This window comes from Saccostrea cucullata, unplaced genomic scaffold (assembly GCF_032062105.1).
Source record: "Saccostrea cucullata isolate Sc308-1 unplaced genomic scaffold, CSIRO_AGI_Scuc_v1 ctg527, whole genome shotgun sequence".
NCBI classification, from domain to species: Eukaryota; Metazoa; Mollusca; class Bivalvia; order Ostreida; family Ostreidae; genus Saccostrea; species Saccostrea cuccullata.
The window spans coordinates 280,825-308,287 of record NW_026930262.1 but is presented as its reverse complement, the minus strand read 5'-3'; the positions used below and the strand labels follow the sequence as shown (position 1 = coordinate 308,287).

The 27,463-nt window shown below is 33.9% G+C and overlaps 1 protein-coding gene across 1 annotated transcript; it reads right to left on the bottom strand.

Moving 5' to 3' along the window:
- Positions 1–7,786: 7,786 nt before the first annotated feature.
- On the bottom strand, positions 7,787–22,876 carry LOC134283456 (DNA annealing helicase and endonuclease ZRANB3-like). Its single transcript, XM_062765910.1, has 19 exons — positions 22,735–22,876; positions 19,433–19,451; positions 19,114–19,292; positions 18,229–18,463; positions 17,046–17,164; positions 16,555–16,699; positions 15,604–15,756; positions 15,017–15,256; positions 14,544–14,723; positions 14,075–14,239; positions 12,587–13,847; positions 12,122–12,243; positions 11,112–11,242; positions 10,842–10,962; positions 10,566–10,664; positions 9,226–9,369; positions 8,821–8,924; positions 8,431–8,539; positions 7,787–8,102 (listed from the first exon to the last, which is right to left on the bottom strand). Exons 1-19 carry the CDS (start codon positions 22,845–22,847, stop codon positions 7,911–7,913), a joined length of 3,831 nt encoding a protein of 1,276 aa, XP_062621894.1. The 5' UTR covers positions 22,848–22,876; the 3' UTR covers positions 7,787–7,910.
- Between the last annotated feature and the right edge of the window lie 4,587 nt (positions 22,877–27,463).

The window sequence follows — 27,463 nt, the reverse complement described above, 5'->3', positions numbered from 1 at the left end:
GACGTCACACGTCCTTCGGTGGCGTTGGCATTCCATAAGTTCTATATATTTTTGTCTAGGAATAATTAAAGTGATTATACACAATACATATTAACAAATGCGAAGAAGCCCCTAAAGTTGCTATTTATTCAATGAAGTTCTTCAACTTTTAAAATTTGTATGAAATTTTTTTTTTTTAATTTTAAAAGACATTTCTATTGTTTAGTAGTATTTGGTGAAACTTATGATAAATCGATAAAAATCAATATTCAGTTGAAACTTCTGAGACTACAGTCAATATCTGTTCTTAAGTTTTTTATCCAGAAAAAATATCCTTTTAAATCTTTGTATATTTCTTGTGTTTTTAAGTCATTTGCATTGTGCAGCGAAAATTAAATATCTATATAATAGACTTTCGATGTTTAAACGTCCCACTGATTGGCCTCGTAGAGGAACCGGCGGGGTAAATGTAGATACATGTCCACATCACGGAACTATAAATTCCTTTCTTGAAGGTACTCATGCGCTTTTTGCACAAGTGAAAAAACTTGTATCTTGGCAACTATATGACGTCATGGGTTAATCACATCTATGGACTTACGCCTGAGAAATAGTACCTTAATGAGTGTCATGTGGCAGTTTTATGTGCAATCATCCAGATCGCAGCTATTTATACCTAATCATCGACAAATGCGCTTGGAACGGCGATATAAGATTGTTTATGCAAATAGATACCCATCAGCATAGTTTAAACTCCGAATATCAATTTAAATAGAAACTCACCCTGGAAAAAGTAGATATATGGTTTTAACAGAATTTAGCCAAGTTGATAGATAAAGCCATTAATAAATGTACTTTGTAAATTCATTATTTTTTCCTAATTATTATATGAATTTTATTTTTGTAAATTTACTTTTGTAAATCCCAAAAGTAAACGCGTGTTTGGACACATCTATTGTTTGATTTGCAGGACAACAGGCGCTGATCATTTTATATATACGAAAAATGTTCTTCTTTATTCAGATTTCTCAAAAATTATTAAAATATATAAATATAAGTCTTACTGCAAAAAAGTTTAATTCTGAGACAGCTTTTTTTGTGGGAACATAAACAAGAAAAAATCTTTTTGATTATCATAGATGTATATAATTTTAATTCTTTTTTATAAAACAAATAACATCATTCTGAGAGACACGGATGTAGATACATGTACTATAAATTTACAGGCAACAAAACTGAGAAATCCAAAAGACTCAAGCAATAACGTGCGGCAAACAATGTCGAAGTACTTTTCCAGTACGTGATGGTGCTCGATTAGAACCTCTTGGTTACAATATCCTTTCTTTTTTCCAAGTATGTACATGATATAAACATGCTAATAGATATAATTATAGAGTATATTTTCTTTGATTAAGTCTCTTAATTTGTACAAATATGTAAAGAGTAATACTAGTAGTATGAGATGAAGAGACGTGGCAAATAAAATAAATGAACCATAACATTCTATAGATGAGTGATTTTGCGTCAAAGTTAACTGCACACCTCATCAACCTTAACACGAACACATCACTAACATGACTAACGTAGCACCAAATTTGTCTCTACTTCTACATTTTACTATCATGGGGAAGGAATGCAGAATATATATCCGAGAGTTTCCGCCTCTTTGCTGATCCGGGAACACATTCAACTTGTAAACGGAGTCAGATTCATTAATTAATCTTGAACCCCATTGACGCCCTCCGTTACCAACAAGTCAATAATCAACAGCAAGTTCAAGTCTTCCTCGAATCTTAAATTACATTACAACACAAAGCTAATTTTCATTGCGCTAAATCATGAGGCAAGAAAGAAATCCACAATTAATCAAAAATATTTTCAATCTCAACCGAGTCATTCCTCAATCTGAATTGTTAATTACCATTCCTCACAAATTAGAGTTTGGAATATGACAATTTAGGAGGTTTTGTGGGACATCTACTTCATTTATAGTGTACGAAAAGGGAGAAATATTTTATACACTGGTACTGACTATTTTCTCAGAAAATTTTACACCATTTTTCTGATGATGACGGGATGTCGAATCAAACTGGAAATACAGCTGGTTTAAGGTTTCGTCAAAGGTCAACATGTCCAAAAATTTATTTTTACAATAGCTCCAAAACTATGTAAGGTATAAAGTTAGAACTTTTACACTTCATAATTTTTTTGTTGATTAACAGATAAAAAGTATCACTTGATAAAAAAAATAAAATACTTGGAATAATATTAATTGAGAAAAATTCTTCTTAAAAATGCATATATTTTCAAAAAAATACACCTAATTAATTCTGTGATTTTAGTGAAAACCATCATTGAAGAAACAAAATATGTTTATCAATGAAGGGCAAGTTGGACTTGGATAGCCTCTGGAAAGTTGTTTTCCCTGTTTATTTTGTCCAAATGTTAAGACGTGAAAGTGAAAGTACACTGCAAATGGCGGATTGTATAGGGGTCTTGTTTTTATACATGTCATGCTTTAAATAACAACCTTACAAAGACCATTAACGTCCAACTTGCCCTTCAATGATAAACATATATTATTTCTACAATGTTAGTTTTCACAAAAAGGACAGAATTAAGCAGGTGCATTTATTTAAAATATGCACATTTTCTGATACAATTTTTCTCAAAAAATATCTTTTCAAAAATATTTGATATCAAGTAATACTTTCTATCTATTATTCAGTGATATATTTAAAGACTGTAAACGTTTTGACTTTATATCACATACAGTTTTGTAGCAATTGTACGAATAAATTTTTAGACATGTTGACCTTTGACGAAACCTTAACACCGATTCATTTGAACTGCATGTTCAAATTGAATGTTAAACACAGTCTAACTCTGACACTTCGGTTTCATACTATAGAGAAAGACATCAATGGTAACCAAACAACAGTACTTCAGTATGAACGTGCTAAATCAAACTTTTCTACTGTCCATCAACTTTCCTGCTGGGCTATAGAAATTTGGTCTTGGACGCGCAGCGTCTATAGCCCCACCGAGATTAGATACGCAAGAACATACTCTTAGTCTAAGTACTAACAACTTCTAAAATGAACTAGACAAGCTATTGACGAATAAAAGATATCAACAGTGTCGTTTTAAGTAAAAATTTCGTACAGTTCATGAGTTCATGGTCGATACAATGAATTTCCCAGCAAATAAAACCCAACATTAAGTCGGACGATTACTAACATTTTTCATATCAATTGTTAGGCCAATATGTTTAATATTCTGATTTCTCTGTTTGCCCTATTATAAAAAGAGCACGTTCACGGCGGATGTGACCGATCGAAGGGATGTCTACGTCTTCATGGCACCTGATCCCATCTCTCATGTTCTTTTCAAGGCCCATGTTGACTCTCAATCTGTGTAGTTTTAATGCAGCTTTGAACTGATTGCTGTTCGTTGTTATCTTATTTCAATAAAACCAATAATATTTTTTTTTACGCATTCTCTCCCAATAATCTAAATAGATATAGGATGAAAAATGATATGACTTATTATGTAATGATAAATGTTGCCGTCATTGCAGAAAAATATCTCAAGCCGCACAATCGCTTTCTCTACATAACTAAATATTATCACCTATCAATTATGTATAAATATAGAAACTTTGAATGTGTTAGTATATTATTAATTATGTATAGATAAACTTTGAATACTTTTAGTATATTATTTTTTAACAATGTCATAGAAGGCCGTTTTTAGCTCTACTGGTCAGAGACCAGAAGAGCTTATGCGATAGTAAGGTGTCCGTCGTCCGTCCGTCTGTCTGTCCGTCTGTCTGTAAACAATTTTTCAAAACGCTACTCCTCCTACAGTTTTGGTCTGATTTTAATATAACTTGGCACACAAGTAGACTACACGAAGATACATAAAATAGTGCATTAGTTTTTGATTTCGATGAACGGTGTTGCCATGGTTACTAAAAGTAGAATTTTCTGTGAAATTCCTTTAAAATGCTACTTGTCCTACAGTTTTGATCTGATTTCAATATAACTTGGCACACAAGTAGACTACACTAAGATACATAAAATAGTGCATCAGTTTTTGATTTCGATGAACGGTGTTGCCATGGTTACTAAAAATAGAATTTTCTGTGAAATTCCTTTAAAACGCTACTCCTTCTACAGTTTTGGTCTGATTCCAATATTGCTTGGCACAGAAGTAGACTACACTAAGATACATAAAATAGTGCATCGTTTTTGATTTCTATGAACAATGTTGCCATGGTTACTAAAATAGAATTTTTTGTGAAATTCCTTTAAAACGCTACTCCTTTCCTTCTACAGTTATGGTCTGATGGCAATGGCTTCTTTTCTCATCCTTTGCTATAAGTACAAACCAGTAGAGCTACAGTCTCGCAGGAGACTTCTGGTTGTGTTTTACAGGCGTAAGGGCAAATTTATAAGGAGCTAGTGCATGAATAGGACATTACAAACCTGACAATATTCTGAAAAGGTCAATTTTCTTTCTACGTTAAGTCTTAAAATTTGGTTGTTGCATTCAAACTAATCTTCGGGACCAGACAATAAACAAGGTTTGGTAGATAACTTTATAATTTTCAAAAAAGATAAGATTAAAAAGATTTAAACATTCAGAAAATGTAAAATACTAGTAGATGCAAAAATTCAGGATCACAGGATAGTCACGTCGCATCGTTTTAAAGAAGGAGGCGGGGGGGGGGGGCAAGGAAAAATGGAAACCCCCACCCCAGGAGAGAGTTAGAAAGAGAGGGAGTGCTAATACGGAAATTTCAGATTTCGCGGAAGGGAAGGGGGGATATAGGCCTGATAAAATCACATCTTTGATTCGGAATTCTAATAGAAAGCGACTGTTAGAATTTCGGAATGAGTCAAGTATCTTATTTTATATCGTATACGGTTGTGTGTGTGTGGAGTTGGGGGGGGGGGGGGGCTTCCAGGTCCAATTTCTAATTTTATTCTTTGGCTTCGGCTACATTAACGAGGGAGGGTTTAAACATCCTGTGACAAAAATCAAAAAGTTGGGGGATTTTGAACTAAAATTTTCTTTCTTAGTTTAAGATCTGACTTCTTAAAATAAAAAGGGAGTGGATTGAACTATTGATACTACCTGTAATTGACAGCTAGCGAAGGGAAGGGGTTACAAATCACTGAAATTATGTTCCGCTTATTATTTTTCAAAATCATATTTGAAGCAAAATTATTTTGTTTTTGGCGAAAAACGACAGCACATCAACCTCATTAGTGTCTCCTTCAATGCCAAATATTCCCGAGGGAAGGTTAGACTGTTCATGTGAGTATGCGATATCGATTAAATGAAAACAAAGTAAAACTCAAAACCAAACTGACAGGCATCTAGTTGAAATCGGAATCATTACTGTTAAGCGGCTTTCTGAAATTGCACAATCCACTTAAGTTAAAAATTTTGTCGTACAACATAATAAACCCGGACTTTATTTCAGTCAAGTCATAGAACCGTGTTATTAATAATTAGTCACTTCCTGGTTTGTCAGTCTCCAGAAAATTAATTAAATAAACTTAATATTGATTTCAGATTGATGAACGAATTATTCCACAGAAATCCCAACGTTCAAACATTTGTACACAGATCGATGTAGTCTTCTCTCATCTTTCTGTAAATCCCGTCCGTATTGTTCTGTAAGCTTTCCTTTCTTTTTTTTTCCCCTTATATATTGGTTGAATCAAGCAGGATACAATACTCAAAAAAACTTATTTTTGATGGTTTGGCTAAGAAGAGAGATAACTCTTGCATTGATATCCCAGGTTGGATGCATGATATTCAAAGAACTACAAATTAAATTAAATTTAAAGTAAAAATTTGAAATAAAATAAATAAAATAAAAATTGACAGACAACACAAGAAATGGGTGGGTGGGTAGGTTCCAACTCTCGCTCTTGTCGACCAAAAGAAATATTTGGGAAACAATATTTTCTTTTATGTACGTAAACGTGTCTGCATTAAATTCATCTTATACATTGCACAAGAAGAAAATACTGGAACTTGCATACTTTGGAAAATCAAACCTGAAGGAAAACATAGGCCCCAAGGACCCGGACGGTCTCCTGGGCTGCATTCAAGATTGTAACGGCTAACCTAGCAGCTAGGTGATAGATAGATATCTCTATTGAACGGACAGTTAGACTAGCTGCTAAGTCCAAGATTTGGAATCTTGCTAAGATGATTCGCTAAGACGTAGAAAATAATCAACCATCTTGGATTTGCTAATAAGCATTCAATATTTATGCTAGCTCTCTCTACGAAGTGGCTAGGCAAGCTTTGCGTTCAAGAGCGTAGCTTTAAGTAGGGGCTACTTAGCAGCTACGCGGTTGAACGCACCGCCTGAAAACGGCACTGTTAAACATCTAGAAGCTTGAACTAAACAAAACAAACCAAGCACGTAGCAACAGGGGGAGGGGGGCAGGGGGGGGGGGCAACATTACTTTTACTATTGGAAATGTTCTTTGAAAGGCTGGTTGCCCCCCCCCCCCCACTTTATAGTACACTAAGTTATTATCAAGGAAAATGTAGTATAGAAAGCTAGAAAGCAGGAAAATTGGTACCTAAAGAAGTTGCCCCCCCCCCCCCCCCATCCCCCATGAAATAGGATTTTCGAGTTTGGGCAATTTTTTTTTTTACTTGTCAACTTTTTCTGGGAAGTAAAAAAAAATTCTCTGGCTGCCCCCCCCCCCCCCCCTCTTCAAAACCGATGCTACGTGGCTGCAAACAGTTAGATTTAGATATATTGTCCAAAAGCAAGAGAAAAAGGATAATCATGGATCAAAAATATAATTAAGTAGGTACTCAGTAACAAATATTTAAGTCGATCTATTTATTATTTTTTTGCATGTACCTCAGTAACAAATATTTATGTCGATCTATTTATCATTTTTTTGCATGTACCTGCCAGTGCTAAAATTCTCACATACAAGAGTAAACAATGGCACCCTCTTCCACTGGCTTTTGCTGGTCTATGAAGAGCCTTAATGTACAAAGTTAGGGTATTTCTGTCTCATTTTTATCTTTAGATTATTTACCAGTCTAGTTTGGGCCCATAGGAAACAATTTTAGTGAAAGAGGGAGGGCATTTTCACTAGATGGGGGTACTATATGTACCAAGCAAAAAGCTATACATTATGCTGTAAAAGTGTTTATAAAAAAGTGTAAACTGCTCCAACCCTCTATTTATAACCCAGGTAATACTAGTTTAACTTCAATAGCTATTAAATTCATTCCTTGTAATTTAATTTTCAATCATTACATGCGCATAAGACAATTTCCCTTCAAAATTGTCTTCAAACTCGACATATCTTAATGTAATCATAAAATGGTCAATATAGCCCCATCCAACTCCTGAACTTCCTAGGGCCATTATTTTAACAATCTTCATAAAAGACATTTCATGTTAAAAACATGCAAACAGTTTGACTGCTTGATGTCCCATAGTATGGAAGAAGATGTTTGTTGACTGAATTAATTAAAACAGTTTTGAAGCAGACCCTCATACCTCAAGAACATGAAATTCACATCTCTGCCAAAAATGCTATATTTAATCACTATACCAAGATTGGTTGAAATTGATTTAGGGGTTTGGTTTTTGAGAAGAGGCTGACATGTTTAGATGACCAACAAACAACATCTAGTAACTCAGGTGATTTAAGGATACTAGTATTGAAGTATGCAGAACTATGGACATTTGCAGCATATCTAAATTAATGAAAATTTAAGCATATAAAATAAAGAGCAATAACTCAAACAACTGAATATTCAGTTTATTCAAATAAAAATTCAACGAAAAAAATCTTAAATCCATTGAATATCAATGACGTGCATTATAAATAAAACACAGAGAGACTGTCAACAGTGACTTAGCACTAAATTTATGCTGGCTGGAAAAAAGCTGATATATCAGCCATACCAGTGGCTACTCCAAGTTTTCTGATGGTTGCTCTTTTCCTAGCTTGTTGTGCAGTGACTTTTTGGTGACAAAGAACACACAGGGTCCTAAAATTGTCAATATCACACTGTCCCCCTCCCTCCCACACTGCCTGGATATGGTCCACATGCCAGAACTGTAACATCAAATTTATATCAATTAGGACTGGATAAGTGTATTTTTGAAAGGATAATTTCAAATTAATTTAAATCTATCTCAATATATTGGTAAAATTAGGTTTTTTGGGGGGAATCAAAATTTTCTCCCAAAACAAAGAAAAGAACAATTATGTTTTGTTGACCATTTTCATAAAAAATAATTAGTCTTAAAAAAGGCACAATTTTAGCAGAAAATTTATAGGACATTTTAGCAAAGAAAAAATCAGTAACTTAGTACCTTAACACTCTAACATAAGGTTATTCATTAACAACCCCTAAAATAGTTACAAATAAATAAGGACTTACTTGTCCTGCCACTGGGTTTTTCACTATTGCCTCTTTCTGTTTCGGATTTAGTTTGTCAAATATACTGGAATGAAGAATATCTATTCTTTTCTGCACATCATCTGTATCCCTGCAAAAATAGCACACAAGTTAACCACATGCTACATTCTAGATGTTATTTACTTTCAAGCAAGATATTGTTCCATTACTGGGACTTTGTAGGGTAACAACGTGACAATAAGTGCAAGGAAAAAAGATTAGTAGCCTATTACATGTATATTTTTGAGCATTATTCAGGAAAAATCTCCATTATAAGCTGATATTCTAGTGAAAGTGCAGGCACATCAAAATTGCCAACACATATACATAAAAAAGTTGGGTTTTTTTTTTTCAGTTACAAAAACAATATACCTTATCTGTCTATACAGAGAGTGTGCATCAAAGCTGCATAACTGACAAACGCCATGCTCTGCCTCATACAGCTGGTCTCTGCAGTAACTGGAATTGGTTTGGATCTGTAAAACCAAATGATAACTTGTCTTTATGTAATTGTTGAATTACTGTGATCTTATCCTATTTGGACACTTCCCATGCTCCCCTTCTCCAAAGACATTGGAAATAAACTACACAAGAAGGATTATTTTTAAAATACATATTTCAATATTTGCAAATGAACATAAGTAAAAAAATTGAGGCAAATAAACTTTCTTTTTATTATTTGTGCTCTGCACCTCAACATGAGCCAAAATACAGAAATAATCTCTATCTAGTATCTTTCTTGGAGGCAATGCCCCAACTTATTATCCCAATACTTACCCAATATTTGTTCATACATTTCTGGGAACAAAACCTTGTGGCCCATGCAGAATCTGAGTCCTTCAAGGTTTCTTTAGAAAGTAGACTGCTATCACATGGTTTACTGCAATTCAAACAGATTGGAATACCATCCGAGGTGGTGGCCTAATGAAACAAAAAATATAATAGAATGTATTCTTTATGTTCTCATACAATCCTATTCTGCAGTTCTTTTTAAAGTAAGACTTTAGTATTCCTCGGTCCTGTAGATCACTTAATTTTCACCAAACCTAATTTTCGCGAGATAGACATTTACTCTTTATAAGCGAAACAAAATGTTCCCAAATCGCTTTATATTACCTTTAGCAATACTAATAATATACAGTTAATTCTCGATAAACCGCCACCTTTTGTAATTTAGAAATCAAGGCGGTATAACGAATTTGGCGATGAATTGAATTTTCCATCTTTTAGGAAATAAGACGTAGAGTTATCGTTCTTAAAAATGCCATTTAGCGTTTCTATTTTTATTATTACATGTACATGTATATATAAACATATATCTAAATTTGAAAATACTTCATGTAATTTTTTTTATGTACAATTTCGCTAAAACAAAGTATTCAGTTGTGAAATTAAGACAGGTTCATGCATATATGTGTATGCATGTAAATCTGAACGTCTGATATTGAAAAAAAAATGCTGGGTCGATCGTCGTGATATATTACCTATAGTACTTAAAATAAGTTCTTGAATAAATTCATTGTTTATGAAGTCATTGTTAATGAAAGGTTCACAATTCCTGACTTATAATTATTTTTTAAGCAAACTTTGCATTGTTTTTAAAAGCAGAGTTCATCAAAATAATATCGTTATCGGCGTACTTTACAACGACCACTTTCGTGGCGAAGCCTTGACTAAATGATTTTATCAAACAGAAAACAAAATTATTTTAACAGCTCATGTTAAAATTATTGTTTACTTAATTGCATGTACCTTGACTGGCTTTGCATGTTTACGACAGGGATAGCGTCAACCAATTAACCGCGCTTCACTGACCACACGCACCTGTGGCGGTATTATCGAGATAATTGACACTTAAAAACGGACGTTTGTTGTGAAAACAGAGTGGCGGATGGCGGTATGCGAATTTGGCGTTATAAAGAGAATTTTATATAGCAGGAAAAACGTTCTTGGGAAATCATGGCGGTATTGCGAAAATGGCGATGAATCGAATGGCAATAATTCGAGAATTGACTGTATGTGTGAATATTTCCACGAGCACACTGTCTTGCGTAATTATGCAAAAATAAAGTTTTTGTGAATATAAAACTAAATTTACAGTATATTTTTGGGTTTACCTGTAGTAAGCTGGTTTCTGATTGGTGGGATCGTTTAACCACTCTGACATTCCCCTGAATTTGATTGGCTTTTGCTAATGACTGGGCAGCAATGTCCTCCTAACAAACACAATGTATAATTTCATTTCACATGTTTAATTCTACTTTAATTTAGACCTGAATTGCTTCCACTGTTTTTAATAACTTAATTTAAAAATATTTAAAATTATACAACTTTCATCTTTAAAAAAAAAGTTACTTGGATGGTCATATATAAAAATGGAAACTAGATAAAACCTTTGTTTTATGGCGGATAGTTGTGACACATCTGTCACTTTTCAGTGTCTCGTATGCAACAAGTGGACTGTCAAAGAGTGTGGATGCCTTCACTATTAGTCGGCGCTTGGTTTCAGTTAGGCTGAAATTTGATATTGAGAGGATAGTTAATTTAAAGTCACATTATGGCGAGATTTACTCAAGAAATTTTAATGTTGAGTGTACTCCTTCAATCATATGCATACTATACTTAAGAAATGGGATGTATTTAAAGACTAGATTCATAGTTACCTATTCCACTCCCTCATAAATTTTTGCACCAGTCTTAAATTCTGTGGATGTAGTAAGATGTCGGGGAGATTTCCTTGGTTGTTCATTTCTACATCCAGTGGCACAAAGTTGGCTTGGAGAGAGTCACCAGTCTGAAACCAAAGTAGCAATTTAAGACTAGGCTTAAAAAAAAAATAAGTTTGTTTCCTGTAACATTCCTAAAAAATCAATGGTCGGTAGGTCGGAAATTCATTTTTTTTTTTTTTTTTTTTTTTTTTTTTTATGAATGTTGAAACATCCCTGAAAATAACAGGCGTTATATTTACAGTGGACACCCAACATGGCATCCAAAATGGCTGCCAGCGGCAGAAAACGAACTTCAGAAAGTTGTAGGGGGAAACTGTTGTTACACTAATGATTACTCTTTATATTTAAGGTAAATGTAAACTTGGTTGACATATTTTATGTCTCAAATTAAGGTATTTTTTTTATTTAATAAATGGAATCAGCTGATTGATCAAACGAAGTTTTGCCATTTGTCAGGGAAAAAAAAATCCACCCGGGGATAATTTGAATGGGTCGGTCGGGTTACAGGAAACAAACATTTTTTTTTTTTAGGCCCTACATGTATATTATCATATCCAGATAAAACTAGAATATCACCGATGGTACAAAGTATGTCTGCCATTACACCAAGCACATGAAAGCTATTTGTAATTAAGAGGTGAAAATCTAATAAACCGAGATGTTCAACTGCACACACAGAAGTTGACAGAACATATATTTCATGTAAATCCATCCAAAAAATATGTGGAATAAAAATTATTGCTTATTACAGCAAAAATGACTCTAGGATATATCAAACAAAATGTTTCTACTACATATATCAAAATAAATTTGTCAGTAAAATGATATAATGGCTGACCATGAGTTTATAAAATGGTGGCTTTAATGTTTGTTTCTGTGACAAAGATTAAATTGCCTTTTGTAGATACAGCCACATTCATCGATGGCTAAGTATGACCCTTTACCTCATTATATAGGTATATTCTGCTTGTATATGCACTGCATTTGTACCAGAAGCTCTTATAGACAGGAACAGCTGAAATATCCTTTATAACAACATTGTCTTCTGTCTTTGTAGACTCAACATCTGCAATAAGAAAAAAAAAATCAGTTCTAATTTGATATTTTCATATTTATGGGTTTGCTAGATTAAGGAAAATTCAGTTACATTTAGTGATCATCAGCCATGCTAACTTTGGGGTTTCAACACTTGTCTTTGAAATTCAGAGGAAAGGGTATGGGAAATGTGCCCTGTGACAAGAAAGAATCATTTAAGATTCATGAGAATCCATCAGCCCATGACCGAATGAAATTATTTACCAACTTCTCACTATAAATGATAAATTTTTCATCTAAACTCCAGACAGTCAATATGTGCTGTGTTTTTTTAAACTGGTTTTCACAGAAACGCATCATGATAAAACTTTTACCTTGAGACAGGACTTCTTGATCCCAATCATCATCGAACATTTCACCTCCATCATCAGTTTCTCTAGTAGTGTCAAGATCACCCTCCGTCACTGAATCACTCAGGGCACTCTGTGTTGGTTGTGATGAATCCTCACAGGACTGAAGCTCTACAGTACTCTCTTCACTATCAGTCAATTCCTGACTGCAGCTCATTTCCTGATCATTGCCTCCAGTCCTTTCCTCCTTATCTGGATATTCTATTCCATCATCTTCATAAATATCTTGCTTACTTTTTGTACACTGGTCTTTGCAATTAGAGTTTTCAGATGATTGACTGCTTTGATCTGCTCCTGATTTCAAATTTGGGGAATAAGTCTCCAGGAAGAAAGTTCTACGTCTCTGTTTAGATTTTGTTGAGATTGACCCAGTGTCTTCACTCTGCCTTTCGTTGTCACACTGATCACACATTGACTGATCATCCTCAATGTCCCTCTGATCAAACGATTCCTCTGTTTTCAATGCAGAACTAGAATTATCACAGCCTGAAGACAACTGAAATAAATTTTCATTATGGCATGTTTCAGCATCACAAATCAAAACATTGCTATTTTCTTGAGACTCAACAACACTGTTTTTTACAGGCAAGTCTAGAGAAGCACTCAGACTTCCCTCATCACTCTTTTGACTAGATTTCATGGATCTCTTGGAATCATTGCACTTCAAAACATTACTATTTTCTTGAGATTCTTTATGTAAAACCCCGTCTTTCAGATATGAGTCTAGCGAAGCACTCAAACCTCCCTTGTCTTTCTTTTGACTAGATTTCATTGGCCTCTTGTTTTTTGGAGTGTTACACATTTCACAGTAGGGGAGGTCAGCATGGTTTTGAAATGTACATCCTGAACAACTCCAAGTATCAGATAAAGAGTCGGCCTTCTTCATATGTAAAGGTTTCCTTGTCAGTTTTGTCTTACCAAAAACAAACTCATCCTCTTCATCATTTTGCTGTTGAGAAAATAACATCCTTTGGCTTAAGTCCTTAATTTTTCCTTTTGATTTCAATGAATTTTCCTGTGAATGGGATTTTATGTTATTTTGGTCTCTTGGAGGAGTGTTTTCATCAATCTCATTCTCACCATCACTGTCTAAGAGTTCTATGACATCCTCTGAGCCTTGTGTGTTGATGAAACTCTTCCTTTTCTTTCTGAATACATTTCCTTCCTCTCTCTTTCTTTTCTTTCCGCTACTAATGAAATCCAGAATTGAAGGTTGGTCTTTTGGCTGCAATTTAAAACAATAACACTGTAAATCAGTTTACAGTGTATTTCAAGCAACTTTCATTTTCTTATGGATTTCATTAGCAACCTGTGCTTAGATATGCCCTTAAAAAATAATAAACTAATAGCTATGTAAAATATTCTCATTACGTATATAAAAAGATTTGTCTGTAATTTTTCATCTACACATTTCACAAATTTTAATGAATTTTAATGTAAGGTAAGGGTCACCTGTTGAGAAGCAAATATTGACGCGAAGTCTGTGTTACCCGCCTCCTCTGTGGACGGAGCCTTGTAGACGTCAGCTGTTGACAGCAGATCCACCTGGTACTTGTCTCCCTTATCTGCCTTCATCACCTGCTTCTGACCATTCAGTGTTGTGGTGGTCACAATTGTCTACAGACAGACATTTTATATTTACTGATCATGCTAAACTTTGTTGAATTTTTTAATACTAGATTAGTAGACTTGTTTCTAGTAGACATGTAATAGATAAAAATATCAGAAACTACACTTACTATTTTAGGTAAACTTTAAGAGTCACCATTTGACCAAAATAAGGTTAAGAGTCTTTTTTGGAAGTTGTCTGGAAATTGATAAGTTGCAGAATACCCCAAACAAGATAAGTCAAAGATATTTCATCCATGATCTTTTTATATCAATGTGTCTCCTAGCTTTGGATGTTACATTTTTTTTTTACCTTTCTACATATTGCAGACCAAACCCACTCATCCATGGTATCTTTAGCCACCAAGTAATGAACAGACACACATCTAGTTTGTCCAATTCTGTGTGCCCTGTCCTCACATTGGATTAACACCCCTGGGGTCCAGTACATCTCAGCAAACACTACCAGGGTGGCCTTAGTAAATGTCAACCCCTTAAAAAATAAAAAGAAGATGACATCAATTAAATATTGGAATATATCAAATACAATAAAACAACAGTGATGACATGATACATCATGATGTGAAAACCTACAGATAATTGTAAATTAATATCACTTATCATGGCTCTGCTGTTCTTTTCCATGTAAGATTTTGAAACCTTATGGTGCTTAACAAAGTCAGACCTTATCCTCAACAAACTACTCTTGCTGTTTGAATTTTCAATATGGCAAAATTGTTTAATCACATGCATACAACCCCTTCCAATTGTAATCTCTATACTAACCACTCCAGCAGCTAGGATGCTCAAAATGGCAACTCTAGTATCTGGGTCAGACTGGAACTGTTGTACATATAATTGTCTGTCAGAAGGCTTTGTTTCCCCATCAATCCTCACAAACTTCACATCATGTTCCATCAATGTCTGCTGTAGACCATTCATCATGGCGCGATGGTATGCAAAGACCAGGAACTTGAGGTTTTTGTTGTCACACAACATGGCAACATAATCTCGAGCAGGGCCTATCTAGAATAACAAAGAATCAAATAATATCTGTTTTCTTCCCTGCCATATTATAATCTTTAAATGTATTACATGTGTATCTTGTAAATTGACATCCAAAGTAAAGGCCAAGGGCCAAAAAAACTTAGACAAACTCACTTTTGATCTCTGATTCACTTTTACAAAAGTGAGACTCAGATTAAAAGTGAGCTAATCTAAGTTTTATGGCCCCAGAGCCAGATCTTCAAAATGGTGAAAAAAATATGTTCATCTTTTTAAAAAGGAAATTGGAGTCACTAAATTTAAAAAGAATCCATTGAAATAATTGATTTTTAACTGAACTCTTGATGACTATAGATTACTGGCAGTACCTTGGCTTCCCCACTGAGCTGATACAACTTCTGTATCAGACTGAGAGTGTTACCAGAGCAGCCATCATTGGTCGCCATGTCACAAACATTCTCCACCTGGCACCTGTCTCTCTTCATGGAGGATTTCAACTCTTGAAAAGTCTTCTGAATGTCCTGAAAATATATATGCCTAACTATAACACAAATTTGATAAGCTCAACTTAAAATTTATGAAAGATCAAGAACATCAGCAATTACTTAATTTGTTTTCTCTTTGATGTTCTATAGCAATCTCCTATGCAGAGCTGTTGTTCGTTCCTCTCTCAGACACCTCTGCAATTGGCTCACGACAAAATTTTTGACATAACGTATAAAGCAAAATATAAGTAGAATTTTTTCAAATTAAATTAATAGTTCTGGATTGATTTGGTAAATATTTATCTCAAAACTCAGACATGCACTTAGAAATTGACATATAATAAATTAAAACAAATGCACTATTTTGAACGTTTATCACTGTGATATACGCGAGCCGACGACAGAGGTGAATGTATGAGCCAATGGTAGAGAGTGGTTCTATAGATGCTGCTGCAGTTCTGATGTTAAGATACTGGAGTAATGTATAAGCCAATTTCTGTAGAGAGTTTTCTAGATTGTCACTATATGCCTTATATTTATGTTATATGCTGCTGCAGTTGTGATGTTTAATACCACGTGGAAAATAGTAATAAATGTACAATTTGACAATTTGATATGCACTGAGGTTTTAGTCTGATTTCATAATTATTTCCAAATGACAAAATTTCTCAATTCTGTCACAAAATGTTAGAGAGTTATTACCTGAATTACACATTACATGTATAATAAACATAAAGCATAAAATCTAACAGAGCTTAATACTGATTGTCAGTGAATTTTACTAAGGGAAGAATTTCTTCTAGAAAAAGGCAAATCTTACCAAACATGATTTACCTTGGTGACTTGAGAATCTTTCAGCTGAAACAATATCTGTTGTCGTTGTTTAGCTGGCAGCTGGGTCAAAACATCGTCTTTCATTCTTCGAATCATTAACAAATCCTTTAGTTTCTTCTGAAGCTCTGCCAAGTTACTGGAACCACTGAACAAAAAAAAATAAAAACAATTAAAATTTTAAGAGGACAACACTTGGTCTTCCAACCAACCTACTGATATGTGCAATAAGATAAGGCTTACAGGATATTTTTCTCTATTTATTCAACATGATATAGATTCCTTTTATCAATACAAATCGTCAAATCCTATCAATATAAAAATTATATTTTTAGGCTTTAATTCTTGGACATTGACTTCAATACAATGAGGCCTCAAGTACAACCAAAGTTTCATAGACTACTTATATCCTCCAGGGTATTATAATTGGTGAAAATCTTATCTGACCTAAGAAAACATGCTGTTGGGAACAAAATTAGTTCAGAATTTCTTACTCTACATTTCTTTTGCGGATTTTTCCTATATGCTGGATTCTGGCATCACAGAAGTGAGCTGTGTAGGTCCACCAGCTCCCGAACTTGTTAGGGCATATAGCATCAATCTGAGAGAACAGCTGCAAGACAAATAAAGCATATACATGTTCATGTGCAATTATTTGTTTAATTAACCTACATTGTACATGTATCTATTCAAAGTACATGTATTTAACAATATTTTACAGATTCTAATTTTTCTTAATATCTTATAGTCACTTTTTATTTAACCTTGATCTCCAGAACTGCATTTCATATAAATATTACAGTTAACCCAGGGTGTCTCGTCATGATTTTTTTACGACCTGATTTTCCTTAAATAATATCTGGTATTAATGATTTTATTTTAATATAAACTTGTTATGGTCATGAAAATATTGTTTCCTGTGACCTGATGGACCCATTCAATTTGCAGCCAAGTACATTTTTCTTTCTGTCAAATCTATGTTTCATGAATCAGCTGATGCAATTTTTAACAAAAATGTTAAATTAAGTTTTATTTGAGATATAAAATATGTTAATCTAGTAAACAATCACTTTAAATATAGAGAGTAATGATCATTATTGTAACATCTTGCGTATCCCCCACAACTTTCTGATGTTCGTTTTCTGCTGCTAGGCAGCCATGTTGGGTGTTCATTGTAAATATCACACCTAGATTATTCAGTCCAGGGATGTTTGACTCTATTTATTTAGGCCTTTATGGTAGGCAAAATGAAAGTTTTAAACTAGAATTAAATTATTTTTATTACTTGTTAGTCTTAATATGTGATCATTACCCTGTTCTCAACCTACCAACCCTTGATTTATTGGGAACATTTAAGGAATCAAACAATTTTTTTTTTAGCCTTATAATGTCTGGTTTATATTTCATAGTACAAAAGTGCAACTTCTGTTATCTTCACAAATTTTTAAACATTTACACATTTTGTTTCATTTGATATTTTATTCGGGCGACCTGAAATTCATTCGGGCAACCTGAACCCTGATGAGTACCAAGGTGGCCCAAAGGGTGAGATCAAATTCTTATGAGTATCAAACCCCGTAAACCTTTACAAAAACATCCTGAAATATACCATAATTTAATTGATATAAAAAATTTTATGTTTATAGTCCTGTTTCCTGTTTTGGATGCTAACCATACCTCTACTGGTTTGGAGAGGGAAGGCGTTCCAGACAGAAGGATGCGCCTGTTAGCGTTGCGGATCAGTGGGCTGATGGCTTTACAGGAGGCTGTCTTGATATTCCGTATGTAGTGGGACTCGTCTACGATCACCACCTGGAAGTTCTGATTGGTCAGCGCCTGCAGAACCACTTTGCTGGAAGTCTTTGACAACAAGCCATACGTGGCAATGACAATCTTTGCATTCTGAATCCAACTGTGGAGTGAAAATCATTATATCAAATAATGTGTTTTAGTTGTCCTTTATAAATTTTGTTTAAAAGGGGAAAAATATAGAGAGGGCAGGAATTTGAAACAATTTAACTAATAACTTTACATTTAGCAAGTACGACTGGGTCTTTGGTAAAACAATAAATCAATATTACAAACAGGGTAATTTATCTTGAAACTCTGTAATCTAGGTACTTCATGTATTTATTCTATCTGATTAAAATTTTAGAAGGAATGGGTGATTTGAAACTATATATTAGACAGATTTTTGTACATTATGGCTTAAAAACATTTAGAATTATATTCTTCAAAGTTTTCTACTTGTGAAGTTTTATGTATAAAGAAAATAGTTGGTCAAACCCCAATACAAGTATCTAAACTTGATGGGACCAAAATTGTATGAATTGAGATATCAAATATCTAAATACTTATCTAATAGAAAGAAAAAGGTTATGCTATTACTCATGAATGAAATCAAAGCAGCATGCATTCTTTTATTTTACTCACAGCACCAGAAATATTCTTGAAGTTGTATAAGGTACAACCAACATTTTTTGTTAACTTCTACGCCTCTAAATATGTGAAATATTCTCCAATGGGATGTAAAACAACATACAATAAATCAATCAAATTTACCTGGCATCATTCCCAGTTTGCACCATAAAGATATCTTCTGGACTTGTGTCTGGGAACCATTTTTCAATCTCTTCCACCCAGCAGAATCTCAAGGAGGAAGGAACAATGATAAGCAGAGGCCATTCTGATTTGTATAAGTAGGCCACTGAGAGAGCCTGCAGGGTTTTTCCAAGACCCATCTGAAATAATCCATTGCACGAGAAACTTTTAATCTCACAATCCTGAAGTAATCTTTTAATCTGACAAAAATCAAAAATTGAGTTTACATGATGGTGTGTACTATACCATGGTGCCATTCATATATATTCAATTAACATACCTCATCTGCAATAAGACATCTGGAAGAGAAATTTTGAAAATGTTGAATTTAAAATTTTCTGCAAGGTAACAAATTTGAATTAAATAATGCATTGCTGTCCTTATAGAGTGCTTACAGATGGCAGAATTGAAATTATTTTACTTTAAGAACTTACATGAATGCACAATAAGATTATTTTGATGATTCAATGAGTTTTATAACTTCCCCTTCAACATTTTTTTCAAAGTGAGAGTGAGCAATATCTCTACTAAATCAAAGCAAATTTATTATTTGTTTAACTTTTGTAGTCATTTTCGTGAGATGGTAATTTTAACAAGCCTTGCATTATGGGTCCAGAGGTAACTGCTGAAAAAAATTGTTGGGATCAATGTCTGAATTTGTCTTTGCTTAGGGTTACTTTAAGAGCTCGCAGTGACACTGTCACAATGTTTACATAAGTAGAAATAGTCTTTGGTTTAGACCTGTGTTAGTTCAAAAACACTATACTATATGAGGGATTTACCGGATATAATTTTCATTTCAGAGCTTTATTTGCTACTTAGTTTTTCCTGATTACGATTTAGTAACTGCAGAACGGTAGCTCTCCGAAAAAAATATATATTTCCAGTAGGGGTGAAACAATACGCCTCCTTCACGGTTCGATACGTATCGTAAAATTTAGTCTCGGTTCGGTTATTTTCGATACGATACATTTTGATAGAAGGAAACATATTCAGCTGTTGTTTTATGCTTTCTTTTACTTAATCTAGTCAAAAAAATTATGTGCGCAATGGATATAATGAATAAATATAATTGATTTGTCTGTTTGAAATTATTTTACAAACTTAAAGTCCACAAAATATTACGTTTTTGAACTAATTACACAGAGAAGCATGTTTATACCTTATGCCAAACCCGACTGAATGACGATCCCGACCGAAAAACGAACCGAACCGAAAGTAGAGATTTTGTACCCTGTATCGAACCGAGAAAAAATACCGCGATGAACCGTTTCACTCCTAATTTCCAGTCTGTCAATATATATTTTTGGGAGAGCTACAGTTCTGCAGCTAACAATTTAGATGCCTGATTTTAGATCAAAGTTATAAGTGTAAGATCTATTCAACAGGTCCAGTCCAAAGACTATTTCTACCTATGTAGCTTTTAATAGCTATTATTACCTACTTTTTGTTTTATGTACATTTTATGGCCAAATGACTGAACGGCGCAACATGGTGAATACCGTAATTTTTGATATAGCTACACTAATGATGAATACGACAAAATTTTGACCAAAAAATGATTACTTTCTGAATCGGAAATTTTACATAAGTTTCTATGCAAAATTGATAATATACTAAGTAATCATTTTTAGGCCAAACTTTTGTCATATCTATAATCAGTTTGACTGTTTCAAGAAATTCAGTGCTCATCATGTTGCGTCGTTCCTGCGTTTGGCATACATGCCAACTTTCCCGATTTAGGCGGGATTCTCCCGATTTTACCCTTTCATCCCGCCTTCCCGATCGGGAGAGAAAAATTGCCCCAATTTCCCGATTTGAAAAAATTCAGATTTTCAGTTTCCCTACCGCCGAAATTTGTCGATCGGGATAAGATTATCAGAGTTGTTTATTCAATGCACACAGATAAGTCTCATTGTTTGTTTAGCATGCAGAGTTAATTAACCACAGGAAATCACTTCTCGCTTCAACGCACACGCTGCTGTCCAGGTACAGGTAGCTTATAGCCTGGAGCAGTTAGGGGGTTAATCTTTTCAGTTTGAAGGGGTATGCGAAGTGAAACATATAGATTAAGGGCTTAATTATTAGTTATTGTATTAAAAACAAAAATTAAAGTCAATAAAATGATAATCAAACAATAAAATTGGAATCCAAGAAGATCGTTTTTTTGAAAACGAAAGTAGAAAATTTCAAAGCATATAAGCTGTTGATTTTAACTGCTAATAATAAAAACATTGTATAGTTTGTCAATTTTAAAAAAAATATTGAAAATAATTTAGATTAAATAATACTCTCATGTTAAGTACACTAAATTTCTCTCTCCCCCCCCTCCCCCATTCTCCCATAGATCATACTCATATTGTACATTGTATTTCTTTGTTACATATTTGTCAAGGAAATACCAGAGACCCATATGGCATTGCCAAGACTGCAAAAGTTCATCATGTTCATGATGTAGTCTTTTACAATTTTAATTTTTCTTTGGGATGGGTGGAGGTGGGGCTTGTATTAAAAAATTCATGATTTAATTAGGCTTATTTCTCCGAATTGTTTTGTGTGTGAGATAAATATAATCATGTACTGTCTATATACTTACTATAGGAAACTAGAGGTACTGTGAGCGATGAGCTCACTAAATGATACCCCCCGCCTCCCATATGGTTATAACTGGTGAAAAAGTCCATGTTTTCCTGTGGCCGGGAAACCCAAAATATGTGTCGGATCAAAAAGTAAAATAGGAGGTGCACAATGGCAATATGTTATAAAGATTCTGTGGAAGTTGCATCAAATTTCATTCAGTGGTATGAGAGGAGTTGCGGATAAGAGATGGGTACCCCAAAGCGTAACAGACGGACGGACGGACAGACGGACGGACGGACGGACAGACGGACGGAATTAACGATTACTATATACCCTCCCGCTTTTCAAGCGGGGGGTATAATAAAGTGACACTTGATTTAAAGGTACATACCAGAAACAAAATGTAAATTGATAGAACAGAGTGACAACTATTAAGCAAAGATATTTAAATTTGGAAAAATAAAACTTAATTAATTTGTATCGTTTTATTTGTGCTGTATTAATAAGTGCTATCAATATTATAATTAAAAAAAAAGTATTTCATAATCATTTATTTTCATGACAAAATGTCGCGAATTTAAAGCTTTGAAAATTGTCGTCACGCGCAAAATCCCCCATGGGAATTTTCAAAAGTTGGCATGTATGGCGTTTGGCCACACAACGCAAGTAAAGCAGAAAGTAGGTAAAAATAGCTACTTTGGGTAGGTTTAAATATCTACGTAGCTATATAATTTGCTGCGCAGGTAGAAAGAGTCTTAATTGGACTGGACCTGTTTAATATTCTGACACTGTCTGCATAAATGATTTTGATGGTGCGAGCAACACTGTCCCTAGTGGTCACATCGTAAACATATTTATAAACAAGAAAGTTGCGACTTTTTTGTTCAAGAGCTTTATTTCATACTAAAAAAAATTGGCAAACATTCGGGTGTATACATGTGCTTTAAAAATATGATACACATAAATAAAATTATGAAAACATGATAACATTTCGTTGCATACCTTCCATTCTTTTCCAATGCATATTTTATACCAGCTCTCTGAAATGGCATAAGACGTTCGGCCAATTTTGTTGGCAGTTTCTCTAAAATCTTAAAACTGTCTGCTTCCCTCATTCCGTTTCTCCCGCTAAGTCTAGGTCAATCTTTTTCTTCAGCTTATAATCAGATTAAAGGTTTTAACTTAAGCGTTTAGGGAACTAAGAATATGACACAGGTTTTACTAATATCCCAAAACATATATTGGTACGATTTTTAACGAGATTTTTGGCACAATTTGTATATTTATCAAAAGTAGTACAGAAGTCAAACTCCCAAACCTTTAACCTTTCCATGACTTTGGAATGGATGGGGCTATATGGCTTTTACATTTCACATAGGCGTCGGAAGCAAATTGAAGGGGGAGGGGGCTAATTGAAAGGGGGGGGTAAACCAACAAAAAAAAGTAAACCCCAATTTTCAATGCCTATATTATGTATATATTTGCAAAAAAAGTAGCGTGGCTAAGCCCCCTACCCCCCCCCGGTTCCGACGCCTATGTTTCACAGGTGTTCTCTTTGGCAAGACCTTTCCTTGGGTACCACTTCTTGACCTTGAAATTTGACCGGTTTTACAAAAAAAAAAAAAAAAAAAAAAAAAAAAATCAAACAAAATAAACAAGATGTATGTGTGTTTGTGAAACACTATTGCACCTGTATGACAGCCTATGACGAGAAATAGAGTTTCAAATGCATGTGAAATGTCATGGTCAAAAGGTCAAACTTGTTCACAGGTATTCAAAGGAGGGTATTTTCACACGGAATATACCTGTTTAATATGAAAGCCCCAGAACTAAGAATTCCAGTTCTTGACAATGTTTTAGTTTTAGTTCAAGATTAATATGTTGAATACATGTATTTTTATACCCATTGTAAGGTTTTGCCAGCCCACAGTGAATACACTGTGAAGTATGAAATCCCTGGCATGAATTAATAAAAAGATGTGACCAAAAACAAAAGTAGGGACATTTTTTGTAAATGTGGGTCAAACTCCGAGGTCATTTTAACCAAGCTTTTCTCAAAACACCCTTGAATGAAGGGGATTCAAGTTAATAATTCAGAGATAATGAAAAATTGGTGGCATTTTAAAAAAAAATTTCTTCAAGAACCGCTGTGCCAAGAAAGTTGAAACATATGGGAAACCTTCCTCAAGTAGTGTAGATTCAAGTTTGTTCAAATAATGACACCCGGGGTAGGACAAGGCCACAAAAATACGTAGGAATAAGTTGTGCTTGTGAAACAAGTTAAGCCCCCGATGGTAACACAATACTGGAGAGTAGGCTGACATACATAATGTAATATTATACTTTCATGTAAATTAGTTGAATCTGATTGGTCGAAAAACATTTTTTTAAAAAACACTATTGCCCGCTGAATAATGAAGTCACGCCCTCCAGCGTAGCAACAGTCAACATTTCTTGACGACGGGTGATATTCCAAAAAATAGCGACTGCGCAGAATTTATGCGCGCACGGTTCACTCTTGTATGTATTTGTATAAATCATTCAGTATAATATAATATAATAAATATTGCATGTAGTGGAGTGTCACATTGAAAATTTTCACCCCAAGAAAACCTTTGTCAACCGAGGCGCAGCCGAGGTTGACAATGGTTTTCGAGGAGAGAAAATTTTCAATGTGACACTCCACTACATGCAATATTTATATATTGCTTCATTTATAAACTCTTTTCTTCTGAAGGATTATTTATGCACCCATGGTTGAAATGTATAAGAGATATCTTGAATTCCTGTACACTGGTCTGTCTTAGGTGTGGATGAATAAAAATTTCATTGGTATTACATGGTTAAAATCTTTTGTGAAAGAAACGTTGTTAAATCAATTTTTACAAGACTGGCATATGAGCATAGCAAACCTTTTAAACACTTGCACAGCTATACATACAAAATAAAAATTGTGTAGATTATAAGTTTTTATACTCCATCAAAATCTGAATTTTCAAAAATCTTAAGTATGCTCATAATTTTTTTTATTTACGATTACTTTCATTTTATAAATATACAGACATGTTCTTTTCAAAATGGCCTTAAAGGGAACTTTTAGGGGGGGGTATTATTATCAGAAAATTGGTGTTTGGAAAATGATTAAAACTCTATGCATAGAAAATGTAAAGAAAATATTTATCTGACCTCGTACGTAGATTTAGCTAGTAAATCAAATGTTTTGAAATTTCATATGTGTCATATGGTCCAACGATTTGAAAATTACGATTTAATATATATTTCTAAAATAATATGGAACTGTATGCTATCGATTCATTTTACATAGATTCAGATGTTAGGACTTCAACTGACCCACGAACGCGACCCTACACTTATCACTCACCCTTGTGCCAGGATCATTTGAGTACAGTTTTGTTATTTTATTTCGGCAAAATAATTTTATAACTGTACAACCAAGGCCAAATATGACAACTTATTACAAAGTCGAACATGTGCATATTGTTTATTGAGTATGCGTGAATAAACTTTCCAAGTCTAAAACAAATGAGACCATAACTAGGCGTGTGATATTTAGAATAAATCAAGGTTTTAATGCACTGTATCTATTCTGTACGTAAAACACATTTATTAATTCATTATAATTTCATAATTAAAGCGCTTTCATTTTTTTTTTTATTTTTCCCAATTATCTTTATACGAAACAGCTGAACAGTATATGATTATAACACATGAAGCAAAGTTGGAAAAACTAATTTTTTAACTTGGAATTATCTATTTAAAAAAGAGCAAATCCAGAACCTTCTAAACATATTATAACTTTCAACCCTGTGACCTTGTCCCCGAAGTTTAACCCACTTTCAAAAATATTAACTTCCCTTATAACCGTCATTTCAATTGAGAAGAAAGTTTTTGTATTTAACATGTGTAATTCTATTTTTCCCGAGCATGCTAAGTGGCAACGCACTTTCAGTTTGAAAAATTTACGCACTTTGAAAAAGTTTAAAAGTGCGTTAAAATTGGTACAACACACACAAAAAATGCCAAAGTGCGTAATTATTCAAAGTGCGTTGTAACAATGCTATGGTCCACACTTCATTTCACTATGCACCTTTATACAATGAAGCGCATTGAAGTGGTAAAATTGTCTGTTCGGATGAAAAGTTTTGAACTATATTTAGACACGCCCATTTCTGTAGAAAGGAAAACTCGGTCAAATGAATAAATCGAATTCCTGTAGAACAGGTATTTCATAAATATAACATCCAATGAAATTGACGGTTTATATAAACACCGAGTAAGTACGTGTTCGAACACACATAAATTATGGAAAAATCGCAATGTGTGTTTTCATAAGCGGGGACTGCTCTTTCTTATCCAAAACTCTTAAAATTTCATTGTAACTCATGTTGATTGTCACGGGAAGTGCAGTGTCCTAAAACATTACGACGAATATTCCTTTCTCGTTTCTAAAGAAATGGGCGTGTCGTTATGCTATAAGTGACCTTCAAAACATGACTCATAACTTTTCATCCTATCGGGAAATTTTACCACTTCAATGCGCTTCATTGTATATAAACACAACACCTTAATATGCATTGTAGCGCACCGAGCAGGTTGACGCCAAGTTTATTGTATTGAATATATTCAAACATACAAACAAAGCAGTTCTGATATAACATTTTGCCAACAAACAAACAGGCAAAAACACATACACACATCGACTTTTATATTGATGCAATAGAATCTAAGCCTTAAAGCCTCCTCTGCCGCCCAGGAAAAACCATAGATAAAAAATATTTTGAAAAAACTATGGAAACCTGTGTATCCGCGGCAAATGCAGAGTAAGCGAAAAAATTGAGTGGCGAACCCTCACTCACGTTTTAAACATCCAAAAAGCTTATTCTTAGTTTAAAAAAAAAATTATAAATTCAACTATTGTATTTAAAAGCAAAATTTAAAACACGACTTGCTCGGGAAAGCGTGCGCTAGAAAGTGAATACTTAGTAACCACCCGTATATACAATCGAACACGTTTTCTCAATACTGACATTTCATTGGCTGAAACCTACATCTGTACATAGCAATGTTACCTTAGTAATACCAAACTTTCGTATTCGTTTACATGTCGTCAGGACAATTATTTTTCGCTATACTACGTAACGCGAAAAGATGTAAATTTTTACCTCTTGACCTTGACTCGAGGTATGACTTAATTTTCAAAAAACGTCACTTTGGTGGTTACTTTTGAACAAAATATTATGTTGTTCATATTTAAAACAATATATCATGTAATAAATAATGATGGCATCCCATACACAAAGACACTGCATGGGTCAATAGTGGAGGGACTTTGAATTTAAATTACTTGTTATTACATTTGTTTGCTTTTGTTTTTCGAACCCCCCTCTTTTTATTGCATAGAGCGCTCTCATTTCAAACGTGTTTTTTTTTTTTTTTATAAGTCCAGTCCTCAGGTTTTGAAAATCATGTCTTCATCATTAAACATTATTCATATTATAAAGGAAAAACAATAAAATCTGAAAGGAAGTTTCGGAAATGTGTTTGCTATCATATCACCTTAGATTATTTCAAATTTCGTTTCATGCTAATAATAAAGATTTCAAAAAATCTTGAAACCCACTGAGGTCATGGTTCCTTTTGGTTCCTGGTGAAACATAGGGCCTCACCAACTGAGATACATAATGAAAATGTTGCATAAAAATAAAATATA

Bases quoted from the DNA above. Each gene is read 5' to 3' on its own strand.
- LOC134283456 (XM_062765910.1), bottom strand. From the start codon at position 22,847: ATGAGGGAAGCAGACAGTTTTAAGATTTTAGAGAAACTGCCAACAAAA. The intron at 17,165-18,228 runs GTATGGTTAGCA...TTTGTCTTGCAG, and splicing joins CCCTCTCCAAACCAGTAGAG to CTGTTCTCTCAGATTGATGC. The intron at 8,540-8,820 runs GTATATTGTTTT...CTATTTTTGCAG, and splicing joins TCTCTGTATAGACAGATAAG to GGATACAGATGATGTGCAGA.